The sequence below is a fragment of the Plectropomus leopardus genome, chromosome 9 (assembly GCF_026936395.1).
Source record: "Plectropomus leopardus strain MGB_pleo_1.0 chromosome 9, ASM2693639v1, whole genome shotgun sequence".
Lineage (NCBI taxonomy): Eukaryota > Metazoa > Chordata > Actinopteri > Perciformes > Serranidae > Plectropomus > Plectropomus leopardus.
The window spans coordinates 16735125-16755818 of NC_142184.1; the positions used below are offsets into that span (position 1 = coordinate 16735125).

General features: G+C 37.6%; 1 protein-coding gene across 1 annotated transcript; it reads right to left on the reverse strand.

Annotated features, from left to right (window-relative positions):
- Nucleotides 1-594: 594 nt before the first annotated feature.
- top1b (DNA topoisomerase Ib) lies at nucleotides 595-19751 on the reverse strand. Its single transcript, XM_042491373.2, has 21 exons — nucleotides 19597-19751; nucleotides 19259-19283; nucleotides 14909-15005; nucleotides 14115-14247; nucleotides 12998-13053; nucleotides 12727-12831; nucleotides 12534-12618; nucleotides 12343-12428; nucleotides 12079-12194; nucleotides 11869-11990; nucleotides 11639-11761; nucleotides 11059-11246; nucleotides 9177-9321; nucleotides 8886-9029; nucleotides 7904-8089; nucleotides 6919-6987; nucleotides 6668-6782; nucleotides 4915-5042; nucleotides 4654-4748; nucleotides 4268-4417; nucleotides 595-1735 (listed from the first exon to the last, which is right to left on the reverse strand). Exons 1-21 carry the CDS (start codon nucleotides 19627-19629, stop codon nucleotides 1633-1635), a joined length of 2304 nt encoding a protein of 767 aa, XP_042347307.1. The 5' UTR covers nucleotides 19630-19751; the 3' UTR covers nucleotides 595-1632.
- Nucleotides 19752-20694: the final 943 nt, after the last annotated feature.

Sequence of the window (20694 nt, forward strand, 5' to 3'; positions counted from 1 at the left end):
ATGATTCATTTCTTTTTTTCTTTTTTTTTTTGCATCTTCTTTATTTGCTTTATCTTATATTGCAATCTTCTACTTTAATTCAGCTCTGCCTTGCCTCTGTAACTGCTTTCTACCTCAAAGTTGAATTATTGTTGTAGGACAGGCAGAAGCGTTTGGTTTTTTGCATTTATTTTTGACAAAATTACCCTACTTCTGGTAAAATTGTGTCTCTCCCGTTAACTTGACGCAGCTCTTGGCTCCAGTAGGAGCGCCTGTTCTCGGCCTCTTAAAGAAGCAGACCTGCTGCCCTACTAATTAGCTGACTTCTCAACATAAGCATCATAACACAAAGTTAACTTTGTTATCCTTATTTGTGATTTTTCTTTGACCATTTAACTAAATAGAGACCAAATAAAAGTGAAAATAGAAAATAATACAGAGAAATAAACTGTTTTTGAGACACATAATTGGAAATTGGACTATGACCCCTGACCTGACAGGTCACTGTTGATTATGTCTCTGAAAGGATTATGTGTCTCTTTGTATACTGAGGGGACGAGCTTGTTGAATCCTTTTTCCACACATATAAAAAAGGACAAGCATGGACAAAAAAGACAAGGTTGATGTTTTATTCTGAAAACTACAAAGCTCAAAACAATATGCATCCAACCAATTTAGGAGTGATAAATAATCATAGAGAGAAATATTAATGACAAAAGTTAGAATATCCATTCACATTTGAAAACTAAAGAGGACACTTTCTGATTCATCACAGCAATACAAACAGCACACTACAATGATAGACTTCTGTGATCATTTTGGCAAAATCCACATCCCCCTTAGGAAACGTCTCAGTTTGAAGGAACAGTCTCTTTTAGCTCTGGTACACAAAACATAATGCTGTACTTCAGCTGGAACTGAGAGGAATGTCACCATTGTAAAACTGTGGAAACGGACACACACATTGCATATGAGCAGTGAAGAGCTTCTTGTTGACAATGCATACAGCACACAATTTTATAAAACACTGAATTATAGTTACTGAAAATGACAAAAAATATATACATCCCTGAAATAAACAGCAAAATTAAACTAAATGGAAAAAAGATGACATTCTGTGTGCTAATAATTATATGAGCATAGTGCCAGGTTTCTATTCTTCACACTGTCTGTCATTTTATTGTACCAATCTTTCACACAATACCACAAATTGAAATTCATCCTATTATCTCTCATGTTGCTCCTCACAGTCTCCCATACAAACATTTGTTAATTCATTATTCTATGAGAATATAGAATGTCTCAATAAGTCTGATGGCTTACAAATCTCAGTACAGTCGTGTTTGACAAAAGATAATACTAATGTGTTCATAGGTGTTTGATCATGGGCAGATAGCTGCAGCTACATACACACTACTGTCATTTTCTTAAAAGAGAGGTGCCCTTTGGCAGCTTGGTCGAATGGTTCAGGAGTTATTCTCTTATATTAAATTACCAATTCATATATACATATACAGCACATCTGTTAAATTGCGGTCACAGCTTCCTCCTTCACAGTCCTGCAGTAACCACACAGTGGAATTATTTGACATCAACTACAAACCATCTCTACAATCAAAGGCATGTTTATAAAAGGTGAAACATTAAGTGCGTTTAAAACTCGTAGTCCTTTTCAGCCATGTCAATCGCCCAGGCAAACTTCTCTCTCTGTGTTTTATTGTAGATCTTCTCAATGGAAACAGACCATTTCTTGCACCTGGAGAGGAGGAAAGATAGACCATTTACACTGAAGCTGTACTTCAACCTTTTTTTATACACTGTATAAGTCATTACTTTATGATTATATCCTGTTAGACATTTGCGTGAAATTTTGTCATAACTGACAAAGAGATACAGACAAAGAGATACAGACAAAGACAGATGTACAGGGGCGGGGACACAGAGACACAGAGAGAAAGAATTATAGAGATGGACTGAAAAAGAAGATGCCCCAAACCTCATGAACTTGATGTTTTGGGTGTTCTTACAGATAAAACTCCCAACATTGGTAAGTAACGGATGAAACTAACAGTCTCTCTCACTGGTTAGCAGTAGTCAGGCTGTCTTACTTTTTGCTCTTGTCATCATGGGAACTTTACATTACTTTATGATTATATCCTGTTAGACATTTGAGTGAAATCTTGTCATAACTAACATGTATTCTAGACTTGTAGCCAAAAACTTATTTTGTGAGGTCACATTGACCTTGACCTTCGACCAACAAAATCTAATCACTTCATCATCGAGTCCAAGTGAACGTTTGTGCCAAATTTGAAGAAATTCCCTCAAAGCGTTCTGAGATACTTTGTTCACGAGAATGGGATGGACAACTCAAAACATAATGTCTCTCACAACCATCACTGGCATGGAGGCATAAAAATGACTGAAAGCTCATCCACTCACTGGCGGCAACACTGCTCACTATTTATTATGTAGGGAATTCAGAAAGTGGTAGTTAGTTGGTTGTCAACACGAAATCTAAAACTATTTGGCGCATGTGCAATGCATTAATGTTGCTGGGACTTCATGAGTAACAATAGCTCATTTACTGCTTTTCATTTTGTTTTACTGTATTAGTATAATGTCTTCTATAATATATTTAAAACTCTGATTTAGTCATATCATAGGGTCCTAGCATAGACCTTTTCTGTGGCAGACACTTGTCATAGGTAAAACAACGGCTTTATTTCATTAAGTGTCCCAGTAAGCCAGTGAGCCAGCGTTCGTAATACCAAGACACTGAAACTAGCTTATCTTAATGGAATGTACTTGTTAAAGGTCTCATATTGTATACAGCACTAACTCATGTGCAATACTTTGAGCTATATAATGTATACAATGGTACTGTGCATGTATGTGAATAGGTCTCCTTTAATGTTATCATTAACACCTGTGCTTTACCCGCGATAACCAAAATGTCTGCAGCAAAAAGGCCTGTTTACATTTTACTAATAGGAGGGCATTCTGAACGCTTTGGTCTAGACACACTTGGCCTGAGCTTTTCTCGATTCTTTTCTCGAGCCTGACTGGACAGACCATCAATCATCACTCTCTCGCCACTGTCCTGTAAACCAAAGTTCCCGGGGAGGAGCAGGGACTACAAGCAACTTCTCTGTCTTAAAATGCAGAGGGCAGGTTCAGTGGGACACATAAACACCACTACTCATATTCAGTGGCCCATATATTGCAGAAGTAAACCCAGAAGCTTAAACATTTTCTTTGCATATACGCCAAGCGAGCAATTCAATTCAAAAACTAAAGAAGGCGCCATCTTGGCATCTGGTATCTACTGTAGGTATTATTAAAATCTATGTGTAAAGTTTATGAGTCGAGCATCAGCTCGAGGGCGGGGCCAGCAAAAGAACTTTATTATACATCTATGATCACACAGCGCAAAAGCAGTACCGATTATTTGGGTTATTCTATGCACTAGTTAAAATTTTTTTAGCATTGTGCGTCACTGAGCAACTTTCAATGATGCAACCTTCAACTATGTATCCAGTTCTCTTTATACATCCATGAACTAACTAGAAAAGTAAATCGCTCTTATTTAGAATTATTTACATCACTAATGTGACGAGGTTACTGATACGCCAGCCCCACTAGCAATCAACCCAGTTCGACTTGATGTTTTCATCTCTGTTACACATATTCACACATGCCACCACAGCGAAGATGTAGGTTCCCATGCACCACCCTACAAGGGGGGACCCCGTCCCTTATGCCTTACAATCAGGGAAAACACGGAGCATTCCTGTATCCATTGTGCTTGAGGAGGAGGCTCTCCATAAATAGCTGTGGGGCACTGGTTAGGGAGGGCTGACGACTGTTCCCCCTCTCTGCAGCCTGGCCCTCCGTTCAGCCACAGACAGCTCCTCATTGACTTCCCACATGGAGGAAGGAGTGCTGTTTGGGGACGCTCCCTGGCTTTCAGAAACAAACCCCATTGTTCCTCACACTCACACGCTTTTCTTCCTCTTATTTTCCTTCTGCAGCCGTTAGCTTTTTACTTGTGCTGCTCCTTTTCCTACAATGCAAGAAGCATTTCCTGCCTTTCTGTCACCAAGGTAGATATGCACCCTGTACACCCACCCACCCAGAGAAAGCTGGCCCGTTAAACAGTAGGCGGCTTACTCACTTAATGTCACAGTTTTTTTTTTTTTTTTTTTTACTGTGTAACACCTGCAATCAAATAACAGTTTTAGCTTATAAACAGGAGGAATCAGCTTCTGCTGTGCCACATAAATACCATGCCACAGAGATGCGTGGATCCAGGTAGTTGAGCTTGGAGGTGCCCAGAGCAATCTGCTTGTTCTCCTCTCTGTCTGTGGCCTGAACCTGGAGCTTCATCAGCTGCTCCTCTATCCTCTGGACAGCTTTACGCTTAACCTCCACAGCCCTGAGAGAGACACCAAGACAGACAGAGGGAGGATGACAAAGACATACAGAGAAAGACAGATGTATAAGGGCAGGGACACAGAGACACAGAGAGAAAGAATTATAGAGATGGACTGAAAAAGCAGATGCCCCAAACCTCATGAACTTGATGTGTTGGGTGTTTTTACAGATAATGGGTAAGTAACGGATGAAACTAACAGTCTCTCTCACTGGTTAGCAGTAGTCAGGCTGTCTTACTTTTTGCTCTTGTCATCATGGGAACTCTTGTGATCAGTCTTGGCAGCCTTCAGTTGCTTCCTGGCTGCTGACAGTTGATTCTGTTTTTCGTCAATCTGCAATCACAACAAACATAGGCTGAGCGAAGTAGATCATCAACATCACATAGAGATAAAATATCTTTCACTATGACATTTTTATTTTATTTTATTCAATGCAACTCAGGTAATGTCGCTTGTTCAGGGACAACAAAGCAGAAGAAGGGGAAACATGGGGGTTTACCTTGGTCTGAAGGTTTTGCATGGACTTCTCGAATGTTTTGGGTGGAGCTCTCTGATGGTTACAGAGGATGGCCACCGCCCGGTTGGCACGGTTGTATGACAGGATTTTAGCAGGGAAGCTGTCATCAGCTAGAGACCAGACAATGACACAACCACAACAAAGTAGCAGAAGTAGTTTACAATTTGCATGATCCTCAACCTCCCATTTAATATTTAACTGATTTCATTGAATTCATTTTTTTCCTTTTTATTTTCTGTATAATTTATTTACTTTTTTTGGGTGGATGTGGATTGCACATGTGTTACATCTTCAGTAATTGTACTTAGATTTTGTTTAGATGTCCAGTTTTTCGTTTTTCTTTGTTTGTCTGTTTGTGTATTTGTGCATACATGTTTATGTGCATGTCCTTACTGACACTCATTACTGACCCCAATTTTTGAAGTGATTATGCATTTAAAGGCACAATAAAAAATGTGCAGTAAATTACAGGTACAGTATTTGTTCATGTAATTTCACACAATCTGTCTAAAAATATACTCTGAGAAGGCTTCTAATGTTAATATTTATAGGGTTCAAAGCCCCACCTCCTTCATCTCTTTTTCTACAACCCCTGATGTAAACTGATTTTGGCACTTTCACCTGTGCCCCATACTTTTGCTTAGCCACTATCACAGCGACTGTCATCACCTGTTGCTATATATTTCAGCAAACTGGGACTGTTTTTGACAGCTTGACATTACAAGATTACAGCTACAGTATGCTAAGATAACATGTTTTACCTGTTCTTTGATTGTATTTGTGGAGATGATGGGGCACTTTTATTCACATAAATCTGTCCCTGTCAAGTGTATTATATACTACATGAATTAATGTTCTTGGTAAATGTTTTACCACAAATCCTTTGAAGTATTACTCTGTGGTAGAGGAGCTAGAGGGGGTAGTTTTATTTACATACAGTTTTGCTTTATTATCTGTCCTTATTAGATATAAACTCCTAAGAGATCCAATTCATACAGACTAAACTGTTGAAGAGACTCATTGTTAATAAAACCACATTCCTATCAATTTTACACCTCAGATTTACCTACATATATCAACTTTATGGGGCGGCTGTGGCTCAGTAGGTAGAGTGGCTCGTCCACTTATCGACCCCCGGCTCTACCGGCAGATACCGGAGTGTGGATGTGACAAGTGCTCTGTCAGCACTTTGAGTGTTCAAATGACTGTGCAAGTCCATTTACAGTTTAACTTATTGATTGGATTTCATTGGGTTTTTTTGGAGTTGACTTAGGTGCATGCTGATAAACAATATGATTGTTATTCGGGTCCGTCATTCCTGAAAGATTCATCAGTATCAACCATCTGAATTTACAGCAATGTAAAAACCTTTTCCTATTATACTTTTAGAGAATTCTCAAACATTTATAGCTTGTTAATTCATCTTTCAGACTTCCATAGACAAAATAAAATGACCTCATGTAATAGCCTTAACACCATGCAGTCCCACAATGTTATCTTGTGCTACTCAGTTTGAGAATTATGTAGCAAGTTGTGTCAAATCATCTTACCAGTTTTAGTTCATAAAAAAGTGAAAAAACAATTGTTTGTTGTATTTGTTTGACTTGACACTGCAGAATTTCAAACTATCTAGTCCAGTTTTGTTGGAATTACAGGAAATATTGAGTCATATAGAGTGATTAAGAGTATTAGCTGTGTGGGTGTCATTCAGCTGTCTGAAGCTGCTGCTACTCACGGCAGGTGAGTTCCTTGAGCTGCTGCTGCAGGGTGATGGAGGCGTTGTAGGTGCGAAAGACCTTGGCTGTCAGGCCGTCCATCAGCTCCTGTAAGTGCTTATTCAGAATAGAAGTCTGTAGGAGACACAGAGAAGAGAGGAAAAGAGTGGGGAGAAGAAGAAGAAACAGAGTTATACAAGTGTTACAACTAGAAATTTAAACATATAACTTAGAAGCCCTGGAGGCAGATATTCATGTTTGAGTTTCTTACATTCAGTCTGTCAAAGAGGTCATCCTCAGGCTGTTTGTTCTCCAGGAACAGCTGCAGATTTTTAAAGACCTAATAGGAAATCAACACATTTATCTAGCAAGAAATCACTTTCAGACTAACATTGTTGATGCAAGTACAATCCCATTACTGCCACATGGGTGTGCTATTCTATTTCTTGTTCATGTTGACAAGAGCAAATGGTTCATCACAGGTGCATTTGTTTGTATGTACTTCTACATGGAAGTAGGGACGAAGAGAGGAAGAGGAGACAGTGCCCACGTGTGTTGAAGAATTTGTGACTTAAAACCAAACATGAGTAGCGTGTGTCTGTGTGTCTGTGTGCATGTGTGCACTCCAGTAATTGCAGGAAATAGACCTCCCTCTGAGGCAGAGCTGACGGAAAGCTTTTAGTGCCCGGTCACCTGTCTGTGCAAACATCCTACTCTACGTTGCAACTTCTTATCTCATTACGACTAATTCAGTACACACTCAACCTCACCCTTCACCCTCTATTTATCTACGACTATTTATTTATACATTTTAGTCTGTTTCACAGTTTTACTATTCCATATATCATGTTAGTATTTTTAAAATATTTATTTATTATTTTACTTATTTTCTGTTATCCTGTCATTTACCTATTATTTACAGTTTGAGTTATTTATTTTTTATAATTACTGTTATCATTATTTATTTTTTACCTTTCTATTTATTTATGGTAGCATTTCCTAAGTTCCTGGTTTTAATGAGTACTCTTTTTTTTTTAGCTCTTTACTTAATTACAAAATCTTGTTTTTACTCGTGTGTATGAAGCACTTTGTGTTATAGTCTGTTTGTATGAAAAGTGCTATACAAATAAAGTCTTATTAATTGACTGATTGATGAAACCACATAAAATCTCTTGTGATTTAATATATGTGCCACATGATATCTCTCTTCAGTTATCTTCTCTCCCTTTATCTCACATTACTGTCTCCATTCTTACCCTCTTCTCCACGGGGATCTTGTTGTAGTAGCGGATGGAGTCCTTTCCCAAGAAGTCAAACTCGACCACGTACTCCTGTTCATCCAGCTTGGGGTACAGTTTGATGTGCTCCACCCGCAGCGAGCAGCAGCCCACCGTGTCCGCTGTCTCACCTTCCTCCTTTTCATTACCCGCCCTCAGTGCAAGCTACAGGGAAAACAGGATAACACATCGTGATTATCATCAAGATTTGAGAGTGTAACACTTTCTCAGGATTTTTTCTCTTCACCCTTTAAAAGCTGAGCAATTTGGTTTGACTTCTTTAAAAAAAATGGGTAGGAAACAATGCGCAACTTTAAAAGACATGGCCCAATAATTAGCAAGAAATTTGTGTTAAAAAAAGTAACAAGAAAATTACCTCAAGATAAGCAATATAAATGATAAAATGTGGCCAAACTGGAAAAAATTATAAATAACATAATTTGAAATATATGGTTATAATAATTATACATATGGTTTTCTGGACATTTTCCCTAGCATTTTTACATTTTCCTCTTTTTAAAACTAATTTTCAGTTCATTTTCTTGTTACCTTTTACATATTTCTTTCAAATTGTGGGACATTTGTTGCCAAGTTAGTCACTGTCCTTTTCCTCGTGTTTTTGAAAGAAGTTGAACCAATTTGCTTAGGTTTAAAGGGTTAAAATAACTTGTAAAAGGCATTCCAACATAGCACAAGAACACTGATGTCAATGCAGGTTTCAAAGGGGTTCACTTGGTTTACCTACAACAGTGGGAGGCCTTGTGGTTAACAGAAATGATAAAATAGGGTCTGTAGTAAGATTAAAGGTTTAAATTTCGGCATTTCCAGGGGAACCTTACTCTGGGTGGGTTTCCTTCTACATCCTGTGCTTTTTTTCGATAGGCATCGCCAGTTAGAGTCAAAGACATGAGGCTGTGTATAATAATTTTGTTTTTTACAGTTTTACAGCAGTTCTCCTCACCTTGTCTATGAAATAAAGTGCCACGGCTCTCTGCCTGATCCTCATCTCTTTTGACTTCCAGTCGTCTCTATACTGGGTACGGATGCGATCCACACACTTCTTCAACCGTCGAGCAGTCTCATATTTCTGCCAGTCCTTCTCCCCCTTCACGCGCACACACAGACAAACACAAAAACCTGTTAATTTAGAAGGGTAACAGACAGATAATTTTAATTAAATCAAGGGATAACTGGTGAAATATTGAAGTTAAGGATTAGGCTGGGTTTTAGGCTTGAAGTTAATGTCAGGTACCTTGATCCTTGAGCTAGGATTCAACATGATGTACTTGATGGAGCCCTGGATGTTCTCTGTCCAAGATGCCAGCCAGGTCACCTTATTATCATGGCGGACTTCCTTCCATTTTGACCCTGAGGGAGGTTTAGGGTGCTTGGAGTCCCTACAATAAGAGTTTTATTATTAACATAACATGACGTGTTTGAGTTTCTAAGTGTGTGCCGATTAAGGTGCTTTCCTCATAGGAACAATATACAATACTTATTACAGATTAACTTTACATAGTAAACACTACAGCTGTGAGACAAAAGTATACAGACAAATGTGAAAGCAAAACAAACCCCATTATGACCAGCATGTGGGTGTCAACATGTCCTCACCGGGTTTTGTTACTGTTTGCACACACAGAGTACTCTGACAGGAAGACTACCTTTGACACAGTGCCGGCATGTGTGTAAGTGCGTGCCAGCAATACATCTGCCATACTGTACATACCGCTTGCAGCACGTACATCGTTTTGCTCATCTGCCTGTGATGGCAACTAAATGCTACAAATCATCACTTCCCACACACATGCACAAACACCACCTGAGGCATGGAGTGACAGCGATAAAAAGAAAATGATTTTCCGTGGTCTATAAATAAATCTAGCTGTAACAACATGGCAGTTAGAGGATGCAAGGGATAAAAGGGAAAGAAAATGAAGAAAAAAACAAACTGGTTGAATAGAGAGAAAAAGAGCAGGACAAAAAATGTGACGTTTGTCTCTGTTTGTTTCACTTTGATGGACTAATAGCTTCCACAAGAAAATACATTCTGTTTTCAAAGCACACATAATCCCTGCTCGTCCTTAAAATTCATGCATTATCCCACTATGTATTTACATATAACTTCACCTACAGTGGTTTCACACAGCCACCTTGTGGCAAAAACTCAAAACTGGACATACTGTACTACTGACGTAAGTGTTGTGTGCTCTTTCTAGGGATCCAAAAACTAAACTAAAATAACAAAACCAATGCTAAAATGTTACTAGAATTACGGATTTGAGATTGTATTCCGCCCAAACCAGTCAATTTGCAGTTACATGATATATAAATCTATTTCTGTCCAGACTCATGTAACCATGACAGCTGACAATGTTTCAAATATGGATGTTGCTGCAAGAAGCTATAAATTCTAAAACATCTCCAGCACAGCAGATCTCTACAATCAGCAGTTTAAAGGTGGACGGCCACGATCAGTGTCACTGATTCCAACCAAATGTCTCCCCTTCAGTTGCTGAGTTATGATGTTGAATAATGGCCAGAAAAGTGAAGGTGAACTGTGACCTTTTTGGTATAAAATGGCAACACTTTATAATTTTATTCTATTAGACATTTGTGTGTATGAATTCTTGAGTTATGGCCAAAAACATTTTGTTTGAGGTCACAGTGACCTCTAGCTTTCACTAACAAATTTTAATCAATTAATCCATGCGTCCAGATGGTAATTCCCCCCAGGTGTTCTTGAGATATCGTGTTCACAAGAATGACATGGACAAGGTCAGAATGAGAACCTTTAACTACCAAAATCTCATCGGTTCTTCATGAGTCCAAGAGGACGTTCGAGCCAAATACGAGGAAATTCCTTGGAGCCCTTCCTGAGATATCAGGCATGAGACAGACGAGGTCACAGTTACCTTGAAGTTTGACCGCCAAATTATTGTCAGTTTATTCTTAGGTCAAAGTGGACATTTGAAGAAATTCCCTCAAGGGGTTGTTAAGATATCGTTTTTCCAAGTATCACACAAAGGAACAGCCCAAAAACATTATGCCTCCAGCTGAGGCTAGTGCCGATGCAGACGCAAAAAATCTATGGCAGTGAGGACGGTGATAACGGTGGTGGTAAGATTACCCACTTGCTACAGTTAATAATGATGTCTTCGGGTCTGATGCGCCGTTTGAGCATGCCCATCTTCGGATGATCCCCTCGTCCTCGGAACAGGCCGGGCGGCTCAATGCGGAAGTTTCCGATCCTCTCCTTGTGGTTGTCCATGATGCAGAAGCCGTATTCCTGGAGGAGTCTTTCATTTTCCTCCTTGATTTTCTACAAAGTGAATGAAAACATGAAATTTGCAAACATTCATAGCATTATATTGATTTGTTTGTAATGCATTTCACTTTGTAAATACAAACTTTTGACAGCTGTGCATTTTATTAATTTTGTATTACTGCTTAGTCTCGAAATTTTGATCAATTATGCTATCTTCTTTTTACCTTTTTTTTCTTTTTATGAATTATTTTAGTTATTTAACAGAGGAGGTATCTCCATAAGCCATTTTTGGTTTCTAACCACTAATGCATGGTGTTTAAATTCTTTTTCTGTCTTTTCTATGCATGTGTAAGTGCAAATAAACTAAGCTAAACTTAGCTAAAAATATAGCGAGAGATTTCATGATTTCTCCAGGGCTGGGGGAGTCTTCATGAATGCAAGCCTACCTGTTTCTCTTCTTTTGACATCTGTTTCCTCGCTTCTGATTGGGTCTTGAAGTACTCATTCATCTCACTGAAGTTGCACTTATTCAGGTCAGTGATCTTTGACTTCTCCTCTGATGTCATTTCCTTAAATAAAAGAGAAGACATCTGAATCATGCCCAACTTAAACACTTGAATATTACACCGTCTGCAGACTCTGGCTCGAGACTCTTGAATATGTTTTATCTTCTCACCTTCCTCCAGTCCTTAAAAAAGTTCTTTCTGAAAATGTCCTTGGTGGTGTACTCGTGATCCAACATCTTGGCAAAAAATGTAGCTACCTCCTCAGCAGGAGCGCTAAGTTTCATAGGCTTACCTACAATTACAGAAACATTATATTGTATGCCTGGCAAAAAAAAAAATCCTAATACATTACAACTTGTTTTTTTATACAGAAAACTCACCATCGTAGTAAAATTTGACTTTATCAGGCATGGGTTCATATGGTGGTGCAAACACTGGACCCTTGTGCTCAAGGAATCGCCATTTGGAGCCATCAGTAGATCTCTCCTCCTCCCACCTAATCATCACAACAAACAACAAAATACAACCCACGAGAGAAAACACAAATAACGTATTTAATTCTCAGGGGCCGTTTACATCAGTTAACTTCCCTTGTTGCATAATTTTCAGAGGAAAAGGACAATTTGTGTCCCAAATGACCTTACCATTTCCACTTCTCCTGTTCTTCTTTTTTGGATTCCTTTCCCTCTGTTACCTTTTTGTCTTTTGTTTTCTTTTTGGGCTTGATGTCCTGAAACAAGTGAGGAGAACAGAATATCTGCGGAGAGCACAAACAGTGGTAGACATAACAATTTATCAAATTATCAAAATAATGATACAAAAAACTAGAAAGAACCTCTTCCTCCTCTTCATAGTCATGTTTCCTCTTCTTGACCTTTTTGTCATGCTCTGTCTTGACTTTTTTGGGCTTGTATTCAATTCTGTAAACAGATTTATTTATAATCCAACTGGATCACAGATTACAGAATAGATAGTGACAGAAAATGAAGCTCAAAGTAGAGATCTGGTTTAAATTGAATGATACCCACTCTTCATCATTACTCTCTCGTTTGGAGGTCTTGTTGTGTTGCGGAGAAGGGTAGAAGCCGTTGTCTTCTTCAGGCTCGCTCTTAATGGCAGCAGGGCTTGAATCTCTAAGTTGAAGACATTGAACTGCATATTAGTAAAAGCAATATCCCATTAATCACAAGTAATCAATGGCTTTGCTTGAAATAAATATCTTCCAAAACGAGAGATGGCCAGAACTGTTCTATAATTACTTTAATTTCACATGGGACACAACACAGTAATGCAGTTTACCTTACATATCCATTTTTTTTCTCCTTTTTCAGCTTGTCTACATGGGATGATTTGATCTGTAAGAAAAAAGTGACACATATATTAGCATATCCCTCTATTCTTTTGATATGTACTATAACCACTCTCTCAGTTTTAAATGTGTGTAGAATTTAGTGGCATCTAGCAGCAAGGTTGTAGAAGTGAATCTTCTCCTGTGTGCCAAGCGTGAAGGAAAACCACGGTAGCCAAACCCAAAACATGAATGGCTCAATCCAGAGTCGGTGTACCACAACATTGGGGACTCAGTGGGAGAGAACCTGCTCCATATGAAGATTGAAACTGCTCATTTTAAAACCATGTTTGCACCAAAAACTTTCAATATAGTACCCTTAGAACCTTGCATAATCTACACGGAAATGAACCTAAACCGTTGATCTGATTTGTGTGTCCACAGTAACAGACAGTACTCTCATCATGTATGCTGGGTTGTTACCAAATGGTAATAAACGCCTCGCTGCTACATCCAGCTCTTGCTGTATTTCCTTTTCACTGACGATGCAGAGGGATGTCTGCAACTTGCTGATTGTACACGGAACGGGACTGCGTGACATTTTCAAAACTACAAATACTGCCATGCTGTTGCAAGCCTCCGTTCACCAGTCAAGTTGTACTTAGGGTTTACATCAATGTCTGAAAATATGGACGCTTCACACACGTAAGTTTTATACAATAATCCAAAACTTTTGAAAATTGAAACACAAAAATAATTGTTGTAACGTGTAACAAACTGAACTGAAATGGACTGCCTGGTGGAAACGAGGCATGAAGTAACAAAAACACATCAATTCTTATTTTCAGGTGATTATAAACTAATAAAACATAGTAATGAATATTCCCAGCAATTTATGTCATAGATATCCCTAAATCGATTTGCTCATAGTCAGAGTTCTTGACAGGTAATCAGGACTATCTTTGTTAGTTTTAGTTTTATAATTTGTTATTATGTGATCATGTGAAAATAAATCTTGTTAAATTAATGTCACAAAATAAAAATGCTGTCATGATGAGAAACATAGTATTCACACTAGAGGCCTGTACAGCTTTTCATAAAAGGCAGACTGATTGCCCATTAACAGACCTTTTCCTCTCTCCTCTTCTCTTTGTCCTTGTCTTTGTCTTTGTGTTTTTCCCTGTGCTTGTCTGAGCTGCCGTCGCTGTGCTTCAGCTTCTCTTTGTCTTTGTGTTTCTTCTCAGAGTGGTCCCTGTGTTCACTGGAACACAGAAGCCACAGAGGTCAGACATCAAGTGCAAAAGGGTCAAAAATAGGCCAGACACACAGACGCAAAAGATGTAATCGACAAAAAAATGTCACCATTTTTAACCAACAATGACATTGGCGTGGACAACTGCCAGTAAAAGTGGCCAAAATTGTGACTCTCCTAACATCGTACAGCCCACAAGTATTTCAATCAGACAAAAAAGAAAGCATAACCACTGCCCCACAAGGGTTCAAATTACAAACGCTCTGCAGATGTCATTCATGAAAGTGGATTTCAGAGAGCCCTTGTGATGCATGTTTACTGATTTAACATGGCAGGGTTAAATTAGTTCAATCACATACCAGAACCCTGAATGATTCTTTCATGTTCTTGTTTGTGTGTTTGCATTTTTTATGTTTCATACTGAAAGAATCTGTATCCAAATGCATGGACTTTGTCATTATACCCTCTCACTGAAGATTCAGATATAAAAGCTAAAACCACCAGGTCATAACAGAATTCATACTGGAGAATACGTACATGTCAGGAGGTGAGAAGATAAAGGTAACACTGGAAGGACATAATTTCAGGACCTGTGCACTCCTGCACTGGTCAGTTCATAAGCAAAAACATATTTCACCAAAGAAATGGAAGGAATATGCAGATATCCTACCTGCTGCCGTACTTAACTTTCTCTCGCTCCCTCTCTTTCTTGTGGTCTTTGTGTCGGTGTTCCTTGTCTTTGTGCTTGTCTTTATGTCTGTGGGTGTCTGCGATACAAAGCAGAGATCAAACTTGTTTAGCAAAATTAGAAAGAAGAAGAAAGTCTGAAAACAAAAAGTCTGAAAGTAAAAATATCTTGCCAGAAAATGACTTTGATAGAACTTTAAGTCATCAATAAGAATATTATTTTAGTAAAAGTCTTAAAGTATCTGATGTCTACTTTACTTAAGTATCAAAAGTAAGTTTATGCTATTAAATGTACTTAAGTATTGAAAGTAAAGGTACAAGTAAATGCAGTTGATAAAAAAGGAAGTTGTCAAGTTTTTTGTAAAAAAAAGATGTTTTTTTCTTTGTGGCCTTCACCACCTTAAAAATGGAGCATACATTACTTTTGAAGAAAAACTAGGTCTTTTTTACAACCTAAAAGGTTTTAAAGAACAAAATCCAGTTTTTCCTTCTCTCCCACTCCTTCATTTGTCAATGTGTCCTCTCTTCTATTCCTTCCCTCCGTCTCTATTTTGTCGTAAATAATTAAGATGCTTAGGGGAAATGTATTGGAGCAAAAGTATACATTTTATTTAGGAAATGTAGTGGAAAAAAAATAAAAGTGAAACTTGACCAAAATATAAAAACTCAAAGTAGACACTCCCAAAAAATACTTAAGCACTGTAACAAAGCACTTTTACTTTGTTAAATTACACCACTGTATTTAAATATTTATTTTGCATTTCATCCTACTTTTAAAACATGGTATCTACAGGTAACAGATACTAAAGAAGCAGGATGAGTGTTTCTGGTACTTCACCAACTACCTAGAAGCATGGAAAAGGAAAATGTATCAAAAAAGGTCAAATTTCAGCAACACTTGTAGTATTTAGAACATCTTTAATGCCTTTATTGCCATAAGCCGAAACCCGTTTGTCTTGCAATAAAGCTGTCCTAAATACCACAAGTGCTGCTGGAGTTTCAATCTCTTTTGATACAGATATCTGACACTTACCTACAACGCTATTTAAAAAACCTTTTAAATTTATGGTTAAACCAAATTTATGGTGGATTTTTGGACAAATTATTTTCTTATTCAAGCTTTGTAGGTGAGTACAATTGTAAGTAGTATAGATGTAGTCTCCTGACCTGTGTAGGAGTATGATTATTAGACTGCGTTACATTAATCTACGTTTTGTGAACAGGTAAGTGCAAGGATAAAGTAAAAAGGCAGTATTAGGTTCAGTGGTGGGTTTAAAGATTTCAAAAATTACAAATGTGATTGTCATACAGAAGAGCTTAATAAATTAAGACAAAAATAAACTAAGAGATGGATAAATAAAATTTGATAAAATAAAGCAATACAGATCACTAAAATTCCAATTTTGGGCTCTAAACGCTTTGAAGCCTGAGAAAAATGGCTTTATCTCTTTTAAAAACATAAGAAGGAAATGAGCAATGAAAGAAGAAATTACGCAAAAAATTAGCCAGAAATGAGTAAAAAGTACAAGATTACAAGATTACATTACATTACCAGAATTAGGAACAAAACTTTAAAAAAGCTAGCAAAACTTGGAAAAAATGCTTAAAGAACCTTAAAATAATTCTGTAACATAATTTTAAACATGTAATTATGATAATTATAAATATGTGTTTAATAGTTTGAAATCAACCCTTTGAAATAACATCTAATCTTATTATCTCCGAAACCCAAGCACATTGGTTTCTTTCAAAAACAAGGGGTCAGAGGCAATGACCTGCTTGGCAAGAAATGTCCCACAAATTGCAAAAGGTGACAAAGAAAATTACCTGAAAATTAGACTTGAAAAAAGGGGACAGTTGTTAGACAAACATCAAAAGAAAAAAAAAAACAACAGAAAAATGTCCAGAAAACAATATTAATCATCATTTGTTTAAAATTATGTAACAGAAAAAAACATACATGTTCCTTAATTTTCTGCACTTTTTCCTGGTCATTTGGTCTTGTTTGTTTTAATTTTTACTTTTCTTTTTATGTTCAGGTAATTTTCTTGTAACTTTTTATTGTATTTTTTATTTTGTATTTTTTGAGCCATGTGTTGTTAAGTTGGTTTCAAAGCATTAATTAAAAAAATATGAGATTGGACTTGAGAGGAAAGGTAATTTTCACACTCTCTGTGCAGCCAGTCTAATGATTAGACTGTAACAATTATTTTTACACCACTCTTCATATTAAAATGTTTCCTGCTGAGTTGAATTTCCCTCAAGGTAGACCTGGTTTGGCTTGATCATCACCTTGTGGCTTCCTGTTGTCATGGCAGTTTAAAATGATCTGCTATATGAAATAGTAACACACATCCCTATTAAAAATCAGTTCTCACAGACTGCTTTGTTTTCCATCACATCAGGCAGCAAATTCTCTCAACTCTCAACTTTACAGTTTGGTGATGTCAGGTAATTTGAGACATATTATGGTAAATTACTAAGAAAAGCACCTAAAAGTCTGCAGGCTACTTTAGAACTTGTTGTGGTTTACTGCTATATCTCTATGAAGGAAATACGTTGTTAGGTAAAATCATTTAAAAACTTTGGACCTTTAAACATGTCGAGAACCCCGACCTCACTCTGACGACACATTCAGGTAAAGTGAGTCATATTTGTTTGTTTTTTTAAATGATTAAACAAATTAACAGTTCAGTCATTAATTCATTGAATCATAACCTGCGGGTATTCATTTAAAAAGATTTTTCCGCCATGCTTTCCTTGTTGTTTTTTGGTGCCTGTTTCCTTGATGCCAGTTTGTCTACAATAGACATGTACCAGTCAAACAGTTTTGGTTTATTCTAGACTATTGTGGCTGACGTGGACTCATAGCATCATATTTACTGTTTTTAATAACAAAAATACTTGAAATGTCTGAAATTTAAAAGAGTGGCACGCAACAGCATAGCTCGTGATTTTTTGGCAACAGGTAGCCAAAAAAATCATGCTGGTTTTACTTTAGAACAATGTCCTATTTAAATGCATTAAATCTGGCACCTTATTTACCCTTAAAAACTTTATTCTTTAACTTTTCAGATTAATCACGAACTATGATGAGAAAAAAATCATAGTAGGTCTAGTTGTTAGTATGGATGCATAAAACCGTCGGTACATCATCTGAATCTGCAGATATTGGGTTTAAAATGCAAATTCTGAATTGACCAATGTGCTGATTTCTGCCAGAGGACAAATCAATGTGCATACAACCACTGTTGTTGTTATACCCTTATTACATTAGCTGCAATACTCTTATTACCAACATGTGAAAATCTGCAAAAGGACTTCCGCACAGTGTCTAACTTGCAAATATCACTTTAAATAAAATAAAAGTGATAGCATATTGCAAATAAGACACTGGACGGGACTCCTTTTGCAGCTTTTTGATTGATCTGTCCCTCTCCACCTGTCTCATCTGTGTTCTTTTGTTCGACAACATGTGAAAATCAACATGCCACATGGCTTTCCTCTCACGCTCTGGGACCAGTGGATTTTTGGCTCTTTGCTTTGCTCATCCTGGTTATCAAAAACAATCAAAATGATTGTTTCATGTCAAGCACATTTGTAGCATAACTCAAGAACATGTTCAGTGTCCAGCTACTAACATTTAAAGGGTCCAAGATGTAAAACCTTATTTGTCCCACTTTACCTGATGTCCCACCTTACCTGACTTCACCCTAACAGATACTCTTGTAAAGACTATTAATTTGTGCAAAAAAGGGCTGCTCAAAGCATATGCTTTCAATAATGAAGTGCAACTTTTCTTTTCTGTGACTTAAAGTTTTAAACTGCGTGTAATCCCTGTTGGCAGTGCAGATAAATGAGTCCAGCAGTGGGATGGAGGCAGAGAGCGGCTGGTGCTGAGATACGGGCAGGGAGAGGCGATAAGCTCCCCGCTCTCGCCTCCATATCACGGCAGACAGTTGGCTCTATGATCGGCGCCCTGGCTGCTTCATACTGAAAAAGAAAATGGCGCAGAGACTAAGTCCTCAGCCCCAATTTTGCCACTTTCGGCTCCAAATTTCGCCGTAATTGCACGTACATATCATCAAACTGAAGCATGCAAAATAAACACGATGCCAGGTGCTCTGGGAATACCCCGGCAGATTAAAAACCCGAGGGTCGCAAGTGTGCATTTCAGACCCTTTTTTTGAACAATAGCCGCAAGAGAGTGGAGGAGAAGGGACTTAGTCTCTGGGACGCCATTTCTGTCCTTTAAAAACTAACAGTAGACAGATCACGATTACGACTGTAAATCGGACACAATATGAATAAAAATCCTCATCAGAGGACCTACCGCTTCCTTTCGATCCGGAATTGACCTACAAGTGGTGGAAAAAAAAGATTTTAATATATCAAATTTGAAAATGCCGGTAGCTCGGTTATTCAAGTTTCAATTTGCATACAAATGTATCCTAAAAACACACAAATATTGTTACATTAAAATGCAAATACTACACATCATTTCAAACTTTTCACTACGACGAGAAACTGTTTAACTTTAACGTTATCTCTTGACCGTTATTTCATATCATGACGATTAATACTCGTCAGTTATGTCAGTTATTTACAAATAATTGACACAAACTGAATTTAAAAAAAACAAACAAAACTGAATTATTGACCAAGAAGTACCTGAGAGTCTCCGTGTCCATAATCCCCGCTCATGGTCAGGTTGTTTTTGTTTCTGGAGCAGGTGAAGTTGTCACACTGGACAGCTGTTCAGGATGCGAGGCTCAGGGAACCTCAACTGACACACTGGAATGGAGTACCACCGTTTACCGACTGCGCATGCGCACACCGACCTGAAAGCCGAGAAAATACTGTGCGTGCACCCTACCTGTATCAAAAGTCAGTTACGTCAATGTGGACACTTTATCCTTTCAATAACACTCATTATTATTTTATTACATTGATACAGGACACATGCACGCGGAGCAGAGATACTCAACTTGCTTTGCTTGGGGGTCACTTTTGCAAAATGACAGGGGGCCAGGGGCCAGTTACAGCAGCCCTATACACTTTTCTCGGATTTGAATACATTTCTAGGATTTTAGGATATTTCTAGGATTTTTGGACATTTCTAGGGACTTAGGACATTTCTAGGATTTTAGGATGCTTCTAGGATTTTTGGACATTTCTAGGATTTTAGGATGTTTCTAAGATTTTCGCACATTTTTAGGATTTTAGGACACTTCTAGAATTTAAGGACATTTCTAAGATTTTGGAACATTTCTAGATTTTCAAGACATTTCTCAGATTTAGAGATAATTCTAGGATTTTAGGACATTTATAAGACTTTAGATTTTTTATTTTATTTTAGATTTTAACACATTTCTGTTATTTTAGGACAATTCTAGATTTTTTTGTCTAGGGATTTCGGACATTTCTAAGATTTTGGGACAATTCTATGATTATAGAACTTTTCTAGGATTTTTTGACATTTCTAGGATTTCAGGACATCAGGGGTTTCGCTAAGACCTCTGTTGGGGGTGAGATTTGGCCTGCTGGCTATGAGTTGACTATCACTGTTCTAGAGAATTATCTTCTGTCAGTGTTTAACTTGTCTTCACCAACATAGAGTCCACAATGTTTACATCAAACTCCACCTTCTGCAAGTGCTTATAAGTATTACAGTGCTTTAATGCTGTTTTCGTAGGAACTCATGACTGAAAATGATAAACTATGGATGTAAATAAGAGGCATAAATACTTCAATTTTAACAGCCACTAA